The sequence below is a fragment of the Vipera berus genome (genome assembly GCF_964194415.1).
Source record: "Vipera berus genome assembly, chromosome: 1".
NCBI lineage: Eukaryota > Metazoa > Chordata > Lepidosauria > Squamata > Viperidae > Vipera > Vipera berus.
Genome location: NC_138202.1, coordinates 48,574,112 through 48,593,405, shown reverse-complemented (window position 1 = coordinate 48,593,405; position 19,294 = coordinate 48,574,112). Strand labels below are relative to the sequence as shown.

The window sequence follows — 19,294 nt, the reverse complement described above, 5'->3', positions numbered from 1 at the left end:
TGAAAGGGTCATTTTTGTAGACTTCAGCTCAGCATTCACTACCATCAGTCCAGGTATTCTTCTAACTAAACTAAATCAGCTAGCTGTGCCTGACCACCTTTGTAAATGGATGATAAGCTTTCTAACAGATAGGAAGCAGTAGGTGAAGCTAGGCAAAATCACATCAGATACCTATACAATTAGCACAGAGGGATCTCTGGCCTCTCCAGGTGGGCTGGAGAGCTAGGGAGGAAGCCCACACTTCAAGCTAATTGGGGAATGTGATTTATGACTGTTTATTGGAGGTGGAAATTATACTTTGTTACTTTGTATCCAGGGGAGGTGAATTTAGTTTTTGGGTTCAAGTGTGTAGTGCCGATACTTTGTTTCCTGAATAAAAGATTCTTTAAGGTAAACAATGCCTCTTTTGAAGGGTTTCATCTGTCGGAACCATGACACTAGCCTTATGGTATAGCCGGAACTAAGCAAAGTTAAAACTCTAGAAATGATAGCAGATTTTAGGAAAAACCCTCCTATACTACCACCTCTTACAATACTAGACAACACAGTATCAACAGTAGAGATCTTTAAGTTTCTGGTTTCTATAATATCTCAAGATTTCAAATGGACACCTAACATCAAAAACATCAAAAAAAGCACAACAAAGAATGTTCTTCCTGCACCAACGCAGAAAACTCATTGCTGATACAGTTCTACAGAGGAATTATTGAGTCTGTCATCTGCACCTCTGTAACTGTCTGGTTTGGCACTGCAACCAGCAGATAATTAGAAATGCAGAAAAAACACTTGCTATCAACCTGCCTTCCATTGAGGACCTGTATACTGCACGAGCCAGAAAGAAGGCTGTGAAAATATCTAGAATTCTCACATCCTTGACATAAACGTTTTCAACTTCAGCTTCAAAACAACACTATAGGGCATTGTACACCAAAACAGCTAGACACAAGAAGTTTTTCCCCATGCCTTCACTCTGCTAAACAACTAACTCCCACAACACTGTCAAACTATCTAGTAAGGCTGTATTACTATTCTTCTTCTCATCTTTCCTATAACCTATCTCTTAATATACTTATGACTATAACTTTGTTGTTTGTATCTTACAATTTATATTGTTTTATTTAGTATCCTAGTATGATTTATGTTGATTGCTTATTTTAGTATCCTATGACTATCATTAAGTGTTGTATCTTATGATTTATGATTAATGTACAGGTGAAACTCTAAAAATTAGAATATCGTGCAAAAGTTCATTTATTTCAGTAATGCAACTTTAAAGGGGAAACTAATATATGAGATAGACTCCTTACATGCAAAGCAAGATAGTTCAAGCCATGATTTGTCATAATTGTGATGATCATAGCGTACAGCTCATGAAAACCCCAAATCCACAATCTCAGAAAATTAGAATATTACATGCAATCGATAAAACAAGGAGTGTACATAGAACAATATCGGACCTCTGAAAAGTATAAGCATGCATATGTACTCAGTACTTGGTTTGGGCCCCTTTTGCAGCAATTACTGCCTCAATGCGGCGTGGCATGGAAGCTATCAGCCTGTGGCACTGCTGAGGTGTTATGGAAGACCAGGATGCTTCAATAGCGGCCTTCAGCTCTTCTGCATTGTTCGGTCTCATGTCTCTCATCTTTCTATTGGCAATGCCCCATAGATTCTCTATGGGGTTCAGGTCAGGCGAGTTTGCTGGCCAATCAAGCACAGTAATCCCATGGTCATTGAACCAGGTTTTGATGCTTTTGGCAGTGTGGGCAGGTGCCAAGTCCTGCTGGAAAATGAAGTCAGCATCCCCATAAAGCTCGTCTGCAGAAGGAAGCATGAAGTGCTCCAAAATCTCCTGGTAGACGGCTGCATTGACCCTGGACTTAATGAAGCACAGTGGACCAACACCAGCAGATGACATGGCTCCCCAAATCAACACAGACTGTGGAAACTTCACACTGGACTTCAAGCATCTTGCAATGTGTGCCTCTCCATTCTTGTTCCAGACTCTGGGTCCTTGGTTTCCAAATGAGATGCAAAAGTTGCTCTCATCAGACAAGAGGACTTTGGACCACTGACCAACAGACCAGGTCTGTTTTTCTTTAGCCCAGGTAAGACGCTTCTAACGTTGTTTGTTGTTCAGGAGCGGCTTGACAAGAGGAATACGACATTTGAAGCCCATGTCCAGGATCCGTCTGTGTGTGGTGGCTCTTCATGCACTGACTCCAGCCTCACTCCACTCCTTGTGAAAGTCCCCAACACTTTTGAATGGCCTTTTCCTGACAATCCTCTCCAGGCTGTGGTCATCTCTGCTGCTTGTGCACCTTTTTCTTCCACACTTTTCCCTTCCATATAACTTTCTATTAATGTGCTTTGATACAGCACTTTGGGAACATCCAACTTCTTTTGCAATTACCTTTTGAGGCTTTCCCTCCTTATGGAGGGTGTCAATGATGGTTTTCTGCACAACTGTCAGGTCAGCAGTCTTCCCCATGATTGTGATTCCTACTGAACCAGACTGAGAGACCATTTAAAGGCTCAGGAACCCTTTGCAGGTGTTATGGCTTAATTAGCTGATTAGAGTGGGACACTTTGAGCCTAGAATATTGCACCTTTTCACAATATTCTAATTTACTGAGATTGTGGATTTGGGGTTTTCATGAGCTGTAAGCCATAATCATCACAATTATGACAAATCATGGCTTGAACTATCTTGATTTGCATGTAATAAGTCTATCTCATATATTAGTTTCCCCTTTTAAGTTGCATTACTGAAATAAATGAACTTTTGCATGATATTCTAATTTTTCAAGTTTCACCTGTATATTTACGATGACTATGGTCATGATTTATCACTTATTGCTTGTATATACACTGAGAGCTATGCATTGGAGACAAATTCCTTGTGTCCAATCACACTTGGCCAATAAAGAATTCAATTCTATCTGCTGAAAAATTACTATATTTTCAAGTACTAATTTTAAAAAAATGAGATTCACCAATACTGTTATAAAAATAACGAAAAGTGAGATTTTCGAGACTTAGTAGCTTTAACAGCTAATGGGTCTTTACAGTAGGAAAACCATTTGTCCTGTTGTAAAGAGTTTGTGTTTGTCATAAAGGCTGCAAGTCCCTTCTTTATATATTACTTTTTCTTTATTTCTTTATTATATTCTTACTTTTCTCCCTTTTTCTTTCTTTTTCCTTGCACTTTTTATCCTCTTTTTATAGTTTAATTTGTATTATATTTCACTATTATAATCAGAAATCTTAATAAAAGAATTATCTATGCAATTAGACATACAATATGAATGCCCACACTTTCTGGGAAATATTTTTTTTTGTCCATTCCAAATATATTTTCAGTTATTTGAGTGTCAAGACGACCTTGTTCCTAAATTTTAAATTTTATCAGCTTGCACCATTGCTTAGATCAAACTTCTCACAAAATGTTGCAAATTGTGGGATTAAAATAAAGGTACATACATACATACAACATGTGAAATATGTTCTAGAAGGAAATGCAATTTTGATGATGGCATATCCATCTGTGGCTGGTTTAACAATTTTCTGATGGATAGAGTATAAATAAGTTGAAGTTATATGTAATAAGCAATTGTTGATTATCTCAACACATTTCACAACAAATGCAGAAAAAGACAATAAATAACAGAGAATATACACAATTCAGGATTGAACTGTGAAGTTCTTGATGCCTTTTGAGTTTGTTTGCTTGCAGACATTTCATTACCCATCAAGGTAACATCCTAATTGGTTAATGCTACCTAGTTAAGCAATAAAATTTATTTATGAAATAAATTTATATAGTTGCCCAACTCACACATGGTAATTTGCAAACAATGAAACTCAGAGAATACCATGAAATCCAAGAAAAGGTAGATCATTGCTCCTATTGAGATCCCCCACATACTGTACATTGGAGATCATGAGTTCATTCTGTAACACTGAAATCTGCCCATATTAAGGATAACTGTCCTCTAGAATTACAAAAGAAAAAAGATCACTGTTAACTATTTAATGTTCATCATATAACAGTATGCAATGATTTTGCTTGTGCATTGCCTTTATTTTATAAAAGAAGGTCATGATGGGATGGGAAGTAGGAGGATAAACTCCAAAGATGTTCATTTACATAGCTTTAGATTACGTCAAAGATTCATTTCCCTCCCCCTCCCCACTTTCTCACCACCTCCTAAGGATACAAAGAAAACATATTTAATAAATAACTCACAAACAAGCTCCCAAGGAAATGAAAACCAGAATGCAGTCCTCTGATCATGTTTTCAAAAATGAATCCTTGTTTGACATTTTCTCATTTGATCATTTTTTTCTTTTGACATTATAAAGAGTTAGCTTTGAGCAGCTGCTCTGCTCTGATCCAAAGAACACAATAGTAAGAATATTCTGGGAATATTCTGATTTGGTAAAAGTGGACTCTGTGCTCTCTTATTCTCTCTTTAATTATATCCATGCAGGAAGAAGAGTCATTAGAAAACCTGTCAGCAGAAAGTGCAAATCCAAACACAGCTTGGCCTGAACAGCCTTTGGAAATTGCTGGAATGCACTAGTACTTTTGTTTATGAGCCAAATGTTTAAGCAACGTTGTAGTTGTGTAACCGCCCAGAACATGGAAAACCATTAGCAATTTCCTATGGGATGCTATCTCGTGAGTTCTTCAAATTACAGGATGAACCTACATTTTTATTTTTATTTTTTTAAAAAAAGCAGAATGTTTTTGTTCAAAGGTTTCATTGGAACATCACATTATAAATTTGTCACGTCCTGGTAATATTCTTGAAGCTTGTTAAATCCCATTGCCTAGTTCTATCACTTTCTACAGGATACTTAGTAAAAATAAAGAATTTCATGGTGTCACCAGAAGTATTAAAACTATAAAAGGCTAGTGTAGAACAAAGATGTTCAGTCTTGTAAGTTGAGCCCTCTTGGAACACATTAAAAACATACTAAAAGAAAACGACTCAGAAGGTTAAAAAAAACCTTAAGAATATGCTAATGAACAACAGAGAAACTATCCAAACTTGTAGTTTACAAAGGAAGCTCTAATGAGAAACAAAATCCTGGAAAGGAAAATGTTGCTATGCGGTGGAGCTAGACAAAAGCAAACCAGATAAACTTTTTATTATTATTTGTTTAGCAGTGAAGTTAAGGGCGTTGGAGTAGATCAATATTTTTCATAATGTAATTAGGCCATGTTTGTATCTGACTATGGACACAGGACAACTGAACTTTCCTTGTCAGTTCCAAATGTTTTGCTACTTATCCAAGTAGCTTCTTCAGTCTAAAGAAAATGTTGACACATTTGTCAACATACATACATATTCTCACACACAAACGTAAAACATTGCCTCTTAATAAAAATATCAGTATATAGCCTTTCTCTGCCTTACCTACCCATACCCTACCTAAATTTACATCAGTGCAATTATCATTCAAATATATTAACTATGCGCACTGGCAGGAAACACCTCTCTCTCTCAAAATATATATATATTAAATTGTTGAATCGAAAATGTTCTAAACAAATAGTGAAAAGATGAGAAAAGATGTACTGAATTATTAATCTCAATTATTAACAAGAACTTTAAAAGTACAACTTAAAAAAACTGATTTGGAATTATTGAATTGTTTTAAACCAAGCAGCACACATAAAACCATTAGAACTATGTTATTGTTACTATTAAAAAACATTTCAGTTTATTTAGCAGGAGAAATTAATACTTTCAAAACAAGTTAGGAACATTGGCAGATGTTAAATCCTTTGTAGCTATGAAAATTCAAATGCACTGATCTAAAGCAGATCATTTATTTTCTAGACTAAATTATTAATCAGTAATTGATGGCATTTATTTCTTTTTCTATAGGTCTGATGGAATCAGTTTTGATTTTTTTTAATTCATAAATTACATGTTTATACTAATCTACCTCTTGCAACTCAAGACACTTTACATTTCTATCCTTTCAACTCCCATGACAGCATGCTATGTGCAGTGATGACAAAATGTAATTTAACAATATCAGTTAAGAATAAATAATCTGATTTTTTAAAAAAAACCTGCTTAGCTCACCCGATAGAGCATGGCACACAATCGCAAGGTTGTGGGTTCAAGTCCCACATTTGGGTGGCTGTAGTTTGATAGCTAGTTTGGTGCAGTGGCTAAGATCTAGGATAGAACCCAGGAGACCACAAATTCCAGTCTTCCCTCTGTATTAGCCCAACCTATCCCAAAGGAATGTTGTTGTGGGGAAAATAGTGGTAGGAGCATTGTGTTTGCGGCCTTAAGTTATAAAAAATAGGATTGGGATATAAATATAATAATAAACAATAGCATATCAGATAATTTTTGGACATTTAAATGCTGCCAGCAATTCAGGGAATGTCTATTTATAAACTCAAATCATTCCTAATAATATTTTATTTTTAGAAAAAAATATTTTGTTCTTATCAGTGTGTATTTGATTTGGCAGAGCACAAGTTTGGAATTTAGTGTGAGGCAGACTTGAAGCTTGTCGGGCAGACTTTCATAAGCAGTTTTCTCAACTGTAGGACCTCAATACTCAGAACTACACTATCAGAGTGTTTCATTTAATAGTCTGTTATCACCAACTTTATTATGCAGCGGTATACAACTAGATAAATAAATATCAAATATAAGAAAACTTTCTTTGTGCCATGTTTTCTTTTTGCACCTGGAGAAAATGGAAGAGTAAAATACAAAACTGAAAAGAGTACAAAGATCGAAATTTACATCATTAAAAAAATAAATGTTTCTTAAGTCATAAATGTGGTTTTCCCTTTGAACAGATACTGTTCTATTACACAGGTTCATATTTTTCTTTTACCTTTTCGTCTAATTCCTGTTTTATTATGTTGCATTTTCGCTTAATTTTTACATTTTCTTCTTCCTTGTGGGTCAGCTCCGATGTTAGCTTATCACATTCGATTTTCATTTTTTCTACCTGCCGACGATGAGCTTTTACAAAATTTCTTTCTTCTACAAGTTCTGACTATTGGAAGGAAGCCAGACAAGAAATGAAGTATTCAGTATTTCATATTAATAGCACAGAAATTTAGAGGAAAATATTTGTTCAAAAATTTCTTTTGTAGTAATTTCATGTTTCTTAATACCCAATAGATATCCAATTTTATTAAGGGAAGAAACAGGTTTACACAGACAAATAAGAGGAAAATGCAACTGTGATAAAGAGAAAATATAATATAAAAAGAAAAGCAAATCCGAAATCAACCTATAGCTTATTTTTTGCAAACTAAATCCCCAGCTGGTTTATTGATTGTCAATACAATATTTATGTGGTAAAAATGTATTGTAACTCCATTCATTCTGATTTATTAAACATCAAGTATTTATAGGAATAAGGGACGTGGTGGCTCAGTGGGTTAGGAAGCTGAGCTTGTCGATCAGATGGTCGGCAGTTTGGCGGGTCGAATCCCGAGTGCCGTGTAGCAGAGTGAGTGCCTGTTACTCGTCCCAGCTTCTGCCAACCTAGCAGTTCGAAAGCACGTAAAAATGCAAGTAGAAAAATAGGGACCACTACGGTGGGAAGGTAACAGCGTTCCGTGCGCCTCTGGCGTCTAGTCATGCCGGCCACATGACCACAGAGACGTCCTCGGACAAGCACTGGCTCTTCGGCTTTGAAATGGAGATGAGCACCGGCCCCTAGAGTCGGAAACGACTAGCATGCGTGTGCGGGGGAACCTTTACCTATTTATAGGAATAACTTCAATTTGAGATGTTATGTGATAATGAACAGTTTATACAGTTAGTATTAATCTGACCAGATGCTTTTCCCCAACATTTCCCATATTTGAATGGGACCAGAAGAGACAATGATGGGTCAGGAAAGACAGCTTGGAACCACAACAGACAGCACAATGAAAGCCAATGTGAAGAAAAAGGGCAAATTCTGTGCTTAGGATTATTAGAAGGAGAATTCCAACAGAAATACCAATACAACTACCAACATTTTATGCAGTAAAGCCTATGGAGAGATTATACTTAGAGTATTGATGATATACAGTAGCTGAAGCACCTCCTCTATGCAGAAATTATAGGCTCAGCTAATCTCAATGTACACATGTTGTACTTTGACAATAAAAGTTTATTATTAACATATTACTTGGCATAAAGGAGGGGAAAGGGACACATAATAGCAATAGCACTTAATGTTATATACTGCTTCATAGTGCTTTACAGCCCTCTCTAAGTGCTTTATAGAGTGAGCCTACTGCTCCCAATAATCTGGGTCTCCATTTTACTGCCCTCAGAAGGATGAATGGGCTGAATCAACCTTGAACCGGTCAGGATCAAACTCCTGGAGGTGAGCAGAGTCAGATTTAACCACGGTGCCACCACAGCTCCATGGTGCATCTAACATGGAAACATTTTTTTCCTCCCTTTATCACATATTTTAAGCCAAAGGTAGACATCTACATACAACTAAAACTCTTGTCATGACTTTTCACTGCATTATAGGAAAACAATTTTTGAGCTAGGGTACCTCAAATGGGCTAACTTACAAAATGTGCTCAAAATATAGGAGTCATGGCTCCATAGGATATGAAAGTTGTTACTATTTCAGTGTTACTGGCTGCTACTCTGCTATTGGTGCTATGGTCACGTGATCTTCATTTTTAATATTCCATGACAGTTTTCCAGCGAGTCTCACAATCCCTTGTTCCCTTGCCCACCCACCAGTAACCACTTTTGTGCCTCGTAGAAAGGCAAGGGAGAGGGAACAAGGTGGAAGGAATGCTTGTGAACTGTTTGAAGCTCAAGCCAACCCCTTGCTCTTTCCCATGAACTATGCCACCCCCTCAGGTGTCTCCCGACATATGTAGCTGACCTGCATGGTATCTCTTGTGTACTCACAAGCAATCCCAGGCACCCTTCTCAGCATATGAACACACACAGGCACACACACATCTCACACAATCCCCAGCTGGCACAGCAGCTGTCATATAACACTGAGACCTCCGTGCATTATTTTTGACCTGCATTCCCCCACATCCTTACCTGACCCGCACAGCATCTCTTACATATTCATGTGACCCCTCACACCCTTTTTGATGCACACCATCTATGCACATGCTCTCCCCAAACCACATGGAACCTCTTGCACACACACCATACCATTCCTGACTTACACCTCTGCGCATCTCCTTCCTTCATCCCCCATCCAGCAGTTTTCTACTGGATTCCCCACTGACTTTCTCCCTGGAAGCTTTCCACAAACAAAGTAAATGGGGAAGCCAGCAGCTGTTTGAGGGAAGGAGATAATGACTGATAGAGAGAAAAGAGAGGGAAGGAAGGAAGGGGAGGGATGCTTCTCATGCTTCCTGCCAGCTTCCCAGAAGGAAACTCAATGAGGAAGTCAGCAAGAAGTCTGAAGTTGCTCCCATTCCTACTGCTTTTTTACCCACGCATGGTCATTCTGCTTCTAGGTTTAGGTAAGACATATCTCTGAAATGACAACCCAATGGGGCATGGATTGTCTAGTTGGAACTAAATGTAAGGAGATTCAGAACTGACAGAGGACTGGTTTTTTTCCAAACAGTACATAGTTAAATTAGAATTTGCTGCTAGCAACTATAATAATGGTAACTAATTTGGATATTTTTAAAAAGATATAAAAAGATTCATGGAGAATTAATATACTGTGGCTACTAATATTGATGGTTGTTTACTATTTTCTTGCCTTAAATGTTGATTACTCGAGGTTATCTTTTAGAGTCCCAATCTATGTGTTTCCTAATGTATTCAACTGGTTACTGTGTGATACAGAATATTGAATTAGATGGGCTTATGGCCTGATCCTACAAAACTCTTCTCTGTTCCCAATACTGCATCTGCCTTGCATAAAATTTTCAGATTATGATAACCATTCATCCAGTCTAGCCTATACAGCTCTTTCTTTAAAACAAAAAACAAGTTAGACAATAAGCTTCCTCCTTCTGTTAATGTTTTCAAGATGGACAGTGTTTAATATTTATTTGTTATGTATATGTAGGGGTGTGAGTCTATACATATGTTGTATATAGTATGTTACCTATGTGTCATGTATGTGTTCACTTTGAGAGCGGGCAACTAAATTTCATTTTTGATCTGTGCCGTTGTGCCCACAATGAAAAAAAATGACAATAAAGGTTACTTTATCTTATCTTATGTAAAAAATAGTAATTTTGGTAAAGGTCAGAGTAAAATAACAGCCACATAAAATATTACGCAAAGTATCACAGTATTTAGATAGCAATTCACCAGAATCTGATTTCATTAAATCCCATCTATACCATACTATGCAATAATCATGACTATATGTTGATCATCTCAGAGATACCTTCAACATTCCAATGTGATTAGTTGCCTCCTCTTTTTCTTGGTTAAATAGCTTCATCATCTCTTGGACACGTTGATCATGTTTGGTTTTCATCTTCTGCAATTCTGACTGAAGTTCTCCCAGCTCCTGTTTGTGGACATCTCTTTCCAGTTTCAGTTGCTTATTGATTGTAGTCATCTCCTCCTGAACAGACTCTATTTGTTTCTGAAGTTCCATCACTGATTTCGCCATTTCTTTTTTGGATTTCTTCTCTTCTGCTAGTTGATTGGCTAAGTCAGCCCGAACAGCACTCAGGTTTTTTATAACTTCTTGCATCTCTGACAATCTTGCTTGATCCTTTTCATGGATCGTATTGATATTTGCAAGTTCTTCCTCCAACTGCTGTTTTTCAGTTCTTATTTGAGTCTGTATTAGGCTCTCCTTTTGCAGTTTCTTCTCAAGGTTATCCACAGTTTTTCCAACATCTCTGGTTTCTTGTTCAAGAGCCATCTGCAAGGATCTAGCTTCACTGAGTTTCATTTCTTTACAGTGTAGCTCCTCTTCTTGTCTGGCCCTTTTCTCAAGAACATCTGTCAGTTCCTTTTGAAGATTTTCCATCTGGTGCATAGTTGAAAGGAGCTGGCTCTTCAATTCATCCTTTTCTTTATGAACCTACAGTTCGAATGAAATAGAGCAGAGGTGAGTGGTCTAAGAATCTGCTATAGGAAGAAACGGCACAAAATACCACTGTTCAAAATGAAAGGCAACTGATCAAAAAGAAGAGCGTCAATGCATTACTGCATAAACTTTGCTAACTTTGCTAACTTCTGAATTGCCTACAGTATATATGTATTTGTTTCAGAATAGAGTTTGAAGGTATACAGAAGGTGATAAGCTGATAGGAAAGCCAACTCCCCCCCTGCCCCATTCTGTTCTGTTAATAGAAAGGTTAATTAGATTCTTCCCAATACTTCTTTTTTCAAAGTAAATATATATCTCCCTTACAATAAGTGGTGGGATTCAGCCGGTTCGCACTGTTTTGGTAGAACCGGTAGCAAACTTTTGCTGCATTCAGAGAACCAGCTGGCTTCCAGAAATTCAGTCTAGGCCCCAGAGGCCTGGAGGAGGCCTCCCAGGCCTAGAACGGCCCACCAGAAGTGCATGGATGCCACTTCCGGAAATCCATTCTAGGTCTCGGAGGCCCAGGTCTGCATCGAATAAGAGAACTGGTTGAATTCCATCACTCCTTACAATCATTTGGCTTGCTGTTGAAACTAACCAAACATACAGGCCAGTGAGTTAAACTCAAATCCTGGCAACTGTACAGATAAAAGCCTTTCAACTTCAATGTCTCCCTAGCAATAATTTGCAACTGTTCATTCAAGTAATATCCCTGATTCTGGATCCTTCGTTGCCTTCCCACTTTTTTAACTTGCCTCAACTCTGCCAAGGACAGAAAGTTTTTCAAGTTTCTCTCTAGTATCACATAGTTCAAATATATGAATTTATGCTTGCTGCTCTTTAACTCTAAACAATAGGTTGCGTTTATTTTTTTCATGATGGACTGATTAGTTCTTCTTGCAGTCCAGTTTTCTGAGCAGCTGTCTCCAAATCCATAATCTAATGACATCTTTTTTTCCTTTGTTCTTACTCAATACCCAGCTTTCACAACTTTACTGAAGAAAATGATTGATTTAACTATGCTGATCTCTGTTGCCATAGAAATAGCCCATACTTCCAGATATTGTTTATCACTACCTTCCTCCCTAGAATAAATTTACTTTCCCAACAAACTATCTATCTTTATGCTTGATACGAAAAAACTTATAAACTGTAAACTATAAACTATTTATAGTCTTCACTTCTTTCTTCAATGTTAACTGTGAGTTTACCAAATATGCTGGTTGAGTTTAACTTTGTCATTTTAATATTTAACATGAATCCAGATTTTTTTTTTACTTTCTGTTACTTATTTATCTATCACATACCATCCATCTCATTTTAGTGACTCTAGGCAGTTTATAATTTTTTTTTAAAAAAAATCATAGCATAAAAGCAGCTCAGGGGTTCTCTTAAGTACCTAACATTCTCTTCCTAATTAACTATTTATCTTCATTTAACAAGTTGGCATTATCTGCATTATTTCAAGTGATTAGATACCTGTTATTTTTTTCTTCCAATAGCCTATTCTTCTAATATTTAACTTAATTACATAATAGATTTAACAATATGAGTTAAACAGATCCATTGTTGTCTCTCTTCTTTTTCCTGAACAAGTCTCTTCAAAGTTAGTTCTTATAATAGTTTCTTGCTCATTGTACAGGCTATTCAAAAGAGTAATTAGATGTTCCGGCATGTTCATGAGTCTTAATATGTTCCACATTCTGGCATTATCCACCCAATCAAAGCCTTTTCACCTGCCCAGCCCTAACTGCTTATATCCCCTTTCTGAATTATTCTTATTTATCCATTCTCTTTTATCTTTGCCAAGAAATATAATTCTACCACCAGCATTAATCTTAAAGAAAATGGAATTACTGAGCCCTCCCCACTATATTAAGTAATAATATAAAATCATCAAAGACAAAGGACAAAATATACATGTAAACTGATATATATTAAAAAGTAACAATATTTAAATACATCTCCTATCCTAAGTTGTCAAACTACTCCAAACAATCTGCATTAAACATTCCTATTTAAATTTAGACTAAATTCAAATTATCCTCTTTTCTTGCTAAGCAGTTGTCTACTATTGGGCCATGCAGCAAAATCTTGGATGCTTAGAACATTTCTATTAACATTCTCTTCCTCCTCCAAAACGTCTTACCGATATTCCTTTTTATTCTGCCCTTTCAAAGATTTTAAGAATTCCTGACCTATTGTGAATTAAAGGGTTGATCTGGTTTTTTTATCTTAGATGGCAAACTTTTAAATTCTGCGAAGTATAATCTGCATTGACAGAATGTAAAGTAAATGAATGATTAATTATAAAGCAAGGAAGAAAATCCACCAACTTGTCAATGTGGCGTATATCGTACTGAATCCTTCTGAGGACCTAAAAAAAAGCTTTTCAGTATTAAATCTGCTTCCTATGTTGGTTGATTATTTTGAAACTGTGATCATAAGCTTAATTATTGCTTTCAGGTTGCTGATGGCAATCTGCCAAAACTGTCCTCTTTACATGTTTTTACCTCTAGGGTAGAAGGGCTAATTTACTATTTTCACACAAGTCATTTTTCTCCCATATTTATTATCACATCAAATATACTTCTCCTTTAAGTATTTAAAGGATTTTCTTCTGTTTCTAGATATTATTCAGGAACATTTAATTTCAATATCAATTGGTATTTTAAATGTTAATTTTTCAGCTGATTACCAAAATTAAAAATTAAACTGCATCACTGAGCTCTAAACTCATAACTGTTAGTTCCTTCCTTCTGGGCAAATAGAGAATGAAACAAGACAAAGGCTTCCCAAAGAGTCCCAAACTTCTCACTGGAGTATCCTTGTAGAATCCATGGCGACCTATTTTCCTAACTGAATTGCTATTTCTAGAAAGAATGCAAATGAAAGTCCATTGAGCCTATCAACTAGTCCACAGGTCGGCAACCCGCGGCTCCGGAGCCGCATGCGGCTCTTTGAGCCGTCTCCTGCGGCTCCCAGCCGCCCGGTGCGCGCGCACCTCTTCGAACGGGCAGTGGTGCGCGCGCACCTCTCCAAATGGAGAGTGGCACCGCCCGTTTGGAGAGGTGCGCGCGCACCTCCCCGAATGGGCGGAGGTGCGCGTGCACCTCCCCAAACCTTTGGAGAGGTGCGCGCGTACCTCCGCGCGAACGGGCCGCGGCGTCGTTCTTTGAGGAAGCTGCCGCGGCCCGTCTGCAAAGCTGCCGAAAGCGGCAGCTTTGCAGATGGGCCAAGGCAGCTTCCTGAAAGAGCGACGCCGCGGCCCATTCCGAGAGGTGCGCACGCACCTCCCCGAATGGGCGGAGCTGCGCGCGCACCTCCCCAAACCTTTGGAGAGGTGCGCGCGTACCTCCGAGCGAACGGGCCGCGGCGTCGTTCTTTGAGGACGCTGCCGCGGCCCATCTGCAAAGCTGCCGAAAGCGGCAGCTTTGCAGATGGGCCAAGGCAGCTTCCTGAAAGAGCGACGCCGCGGCCCGTTCCGAGAGGTGCGCACGCACCTCCCCGAATGGGCGGAGCTGCGCGCGCACCTCCCCAAACCTTTGGAGAGGTGCGCGCGTACCTCCGAGCGAACAGGCCGCGGCGTCGTTCTTTGAGGACGCTGCCGCGGCCCGTCTGCAAAGCTGCCGAGATGGGCCAAGGCAGCTTCCTGAAAGAGCGACGACGCGGCCCGTTCCGAGAGGTGCGCGCGCACCTCCCCAAATGGGCGGAGGTGCGCGTGTACCTCCGTGCGAACGGGCCGCGGCGTCGCTCTTTGAGGAAGCTGCCGCGGCCCGTCTGCAAAGCTGCCGAAAGCGGCAGCTTTGCAGACGGGCCGTCGCCGTCGGGCAACCGGGAACCGGTTCCATCTCACTTTTTAAAAAAATGGCAACCGCGTGCGTCTGCGCATGCGCGTGCATGGACACGCGCACGCGGCTCCCAGTTTTTTTAATTTGTGATGGAACCGGTTCCCGGTGGCTCTTTTGCTTTTTTAGGTTGCCGACCCCTGAACTAGTCAAACCTGCAAATAAACCTTTATCTACCAATGCAGAGTCATTCTGGCCATCAGGACAGTCTGACTCCCAATCTGACAAAACATATTTTGCACCTCCAAAAGCAAATCCATAAAGAGGATTGTGTGCTTCTTGGAGGTGTCTGGTTTTTCCATTATTGGAAACAAGAGGCTTAGCTTTATAAAGCTCAGGAAGAAGCCTGCTGGAAAAGATTTAAAAGAAATCCAAGTAGACATGTACAATCCCTATCTTTAATCAGCTATAGAGTAGAGAAAAACAAATAGTTTACATTTGTTTTGCATCCTTTATTTATTTATTAAGTAGGGCTTATGTGCCACTCCAAATTCCAAAGGTATAACATACTCTGTACCTTCAATATACTGCCTTCACAGATGTATTGTCCCTACAGTTCTTGAAAGCCAGGCCCTTTAAAATAGCTTCCAACTGAGATTTTGAGGGAGGGGGGGACTACACTTTTAGCCTTTAAAAGACCATGAAGACCCTAAGTATTTGTGTTGGAAAGGTCAAGGAATCAACAGTATGTATAGTTCTGATGTCTTGGTGAGAAGGGTACAATGTGTTTTTATGTTGTAGTTTTTATTGGTTGCTATTATCTGCCTAGGATCACTGTGTAAGAAAGGCAGGCACATTTCTTCAAATAAATAAAATCTCAGCCATTAATGTTGACTGAAAAGTCTCAAAGTTGTATTCCCAGCAGAGACAAAAGACAACCTAACAGGAAAAGATGCCTTCTATCTTTGCCGCATAAAACAGCAGGAGAACGAAGATGTCGGGCCTCGGGAGCCCGACACTCGAGGGGGGGTCCCTCCGCCTCCCCGGCGACCTCCGCCTACCGCCCGCTGGACCAGCCTGCCTCCTCCGGGAACCGCGGCTCCGTAGCGGCCTGGGAGACTCTAGGGGCCGCGTCGCCGTTTCCGCCGCCCTCGCCCGACGCCGCGCACCAGCTGACAACGCCTGGCGGCGCGTCGGCGGCCCGGGAGGCTCGGGAGGCCGCGCCGCCGCTTCAGCCGTCCTCCTCCCCCGCCGCACGACAGCTGACTGGGCTTGGCGGCGCGGCGGCAGCTCGGAAGGTTCGGGAGGCTGCGCCGTCGCTCCAGCTGTCCTCCTTCTCCGCCGCGCAACAGCTGACTTTGACTGGCGGCGCGTCGGCGGCTCGGAGGGCCCGGGAGGCCGCGCCGCCGCCCCGGTCATCTGCCTCCGCCCGGCTGATCGGCGGAGGTTCGGGTCCACTCACGGCGGCCGGGGGGGGTGCGGGACCTACGGGGGATTCGTTTGGAGACAAGCTCCTTCCCGCCGCGGTGCCTGGGTGGCTAGGAGCTTCGGGTGTGAACGACCACAGGGGGTTGCGGGGTTGGGCGCGGCAGGGAGTTGGTGAGGGGGTGGAGCACGGTGAGGGCAACGCACGGGAGGAGGCTTACCTGGTTGGGCGGCGAGCAAAGGGACTTATAGGGGTGGGGTGGGGCAGTTATAGGGAATGGGAGGGCGTGGGCGTGTTTGGGTGGAGTATGGGTGGGGGTTTTGAGTGTGTATATAATAGCGTTGGCTGCAGATAGCGGCCAACGCTGGCTTTGTTTCTTGTTGCGGCTGTTGCCTTGAAAATTAAAGTGCTTGCAGATCGCATCGGAAGTCTCTCGTTCCTGTTTTCGGCATTCTGCCCTGCTTGCTGCAGGACGAGCTTTGACAGAAAGCCAGCGTTTTCCCCTTAGCATTGCGGCCTGACTGCCTTTCTGCTGTGTTCCGTTTGTGCGCCATGGCAGAGGGCTCGCAAGGGGCTGCTTTGGAGACTGCATCGGAGGAGGCTGGCGTGGTCGGGGCGGAGGCGACAGCCCCTGCGGAGAGGGACGTGGAGGACGTCCAGCCTGCTGTGAGGCCAAAAGTGCGGGAAGTACCACCAGCAGACCCTGCGGTGGAGTCCCAGGGTGCTAGTAGCCAGACCCAGGGGGGGGAGTGGTGGCTGAGCTCGATCCTGGGGCGCACTGGGGTCGAGCAAGGACGAACGGGCCGGCCCAGTGGGGCTCCACTGAGTTGGAGGGAGCGTCGGCTGACTGATGATGACGGCGAGGAATACAGTTATTCAACCGCACCCGGGAGCCAGACTATGGACGTGCTGCGCGATAGGTTCGGAGAAGTCGGGGCACGTGACGGCGGTTCCTGGGTGGCCATGGGCCCTGACGAAGACACGGGACAGTGGTCTCTTGGGGGGGCTCCCAGTCAGCCAGCAACGTCCCGTTTCCGACTGGCCAGCCCAAAGTTCAAGGTGCCTGGGGAGGGTGGCGTCCGGGCCCCACCCACACGAGCACAAGGAGGGCGTGATGCCTGGCCAACGCCTGATCGAGGCCCTGGCCGTCCGGCACCCAGATCGGTGGGGGTGTCCCAGGCTCAGACCCGTCCACCTGTTGGACATTGGGGTCCGGGTGTGGTGTGGGGACCCCCACCGCTTACCACGACATATGATGGGCATCCCGACCGCCTGGCCATGTTCCTAGGGCAGGTGATTAACCATCTGGATGGGTATGCCCATGCCTATCCATCACAGTGGGCGATGGTGGTGGCGGTCACCGCGTGCCTTCAGGGAGAGGCTGCAACCTGGGCAGCGGACCTTTACACTGACCACGCCCGCGAACTCGGGGACGTGGGACTGTTCTTGGAAGCCCTGCGTGTCCGCTTCGAAGATGTGTCCCGCTTACATCGCGCGGAGGCTGAAGTGTTAGCCATCAGGCAGCGAGGACGACCGGCAGAGGAGTATGTGCTCGAGTTCCGAAGGGTTGCGGGCAGGTTACGCTCGTGGCCCGAGCGCTTGTTGGTGCACCACTTCCGGGCCGGTCTGGATGGGGCTCTCCGACGGGCATGTGTGGTGCGGGGGGTTCCTGCACGGCTTCAGGATTGGTTCCGGGTGGCGGTGGAGCTAGATATTGGGTTGCAGGACACCCGGGGCAGGCCAGTAGTGGGTCCTGGAGCCTGGAGGGCCCCGGAGGGGCCGAAGACCGGGAGCCGGAAGCCCGAGCCGGCGGCGACACAACCCGGCCCCCTACCCGCACCCCGTCCAACGATCCGCTGTTTCCGCTGCGACCAACCGGGCCATCGGGCAGCGGACTGCCCGTTACCTCCGCTACGACCAGGGTCCAACCCTCCGGTGGCGCGGGTCCCGACCCCCAGGAGAGCTGCGGAACGCTCCAGAACAGCGTACCAGGTGGCCGACAAGACACCCCGAACATCAACACCGGTGCGTCCAGTGGGCCCGGCGGATGGACGGACTGACACATCCGATGGGTCTGAGGATCACGAGTACGAAGAGGACCCGATGGTAAGCGCTCCGGTGTGCCCTTTTGTGCTGCCTGTGGTGTTGATAAGCCCACGAACGGGTGAGAGGAGGGAGTGTAAGGCTTTGGTTGATACAGGCAGCACGCGCTGCCTCATTAGCCTGGTGATGGCAAGGGAGGCCGGTATCCCCCTTCAACGGCTCCCCAAACCTATCCGGTTTCAGCAGGTAGACGGGTCCCTTTTGGGTGGAGCACCTATTACGCATGTAACGGCACCGGTGAGAATGGAATTGGGTACACACTGGGAGACTCTCCGGTTTGTCGTGGTGCCGTCTATGACGGAGGCGGTTATCCTGGGGCTTACGTGGTTGGACAGGTGGGGCCCCACGGTTTGGTGGGAGGGGGGATGCCGACACCTCCGTCTCGGGACAGGGCCCCAGCCTCCTGCAAAGCATTCCTTCATGGGTCCGGAGGGGATTGGTGGGCCAGAGGGGGCCGCTGGGGTGGGAACTGAGTTCGAGTCGCAGGTGCCACGGGAGTACAGCGATCTCGCAGATGTCTTCGATGAGAAGGAGTGTGATGTCTTGCCACCCCACCGCCCGACGGACTGCGCTATTGAACTGGAGCCGGGGGCGAAACTGCCGAAACCCCGCATGTACGCAATGGCACCCCGGGAGATGCAGGAGCTTCGTCAATACATAGACAAGAACCTGCGGAGGGGGTTCATCCAACCCGCCCGGTCTAAGATGGCGGCTCCTGTCTTGTTCAGGGAGAAGAAAGACGGCACCCTAAGACTGTGCGTTGATTATCGGGGGGTCAACGCGGTATGCGTAGAGCACTTGTACCCCCTCCCTTTGGTGAAGGACCTTTTGGCTCATTTGGCTACGGGCCGGGTGTTCACCAAGTTAGATCTCAGAGAGGCGTACTACCGTGTCCGGATTAAAGCCGGTGATGAATGGAAGACAG

General features: G+C 43.3%; 1 protein-coding gene across 5 annotated transcripts in view; it reads right to left on the bottom strand.

Annotated features, from left to right (window-relative positions):
* Window positions 1-19,294, bottom strand: part of CEP128 (centrosomal protein 128) — a 223,176-nt gene that overhangs the window by 143,252 nt on the left and 60,630 nt on the right. For all 5 annotated transcript variants that reach the window (XM_081316241.1, XM_081316238.1, XM_081316240.1 and 2 more), the window contains 2 exons: window positions 10,393-11,043; window positions 6,880-7,044 (listed from right to left, as the gene is read on the bottom strand). In XM_081316241.1, the coding sequence (XP_081172367.1) occupies window positions 6,880-7,044; window positions 10,393-11,043 (816 nt within the window). The remainder of the gene's footprint in view (window positions 1-6,879; window positions 7,045-10,392; window positions 11,044-19,294) is intronic.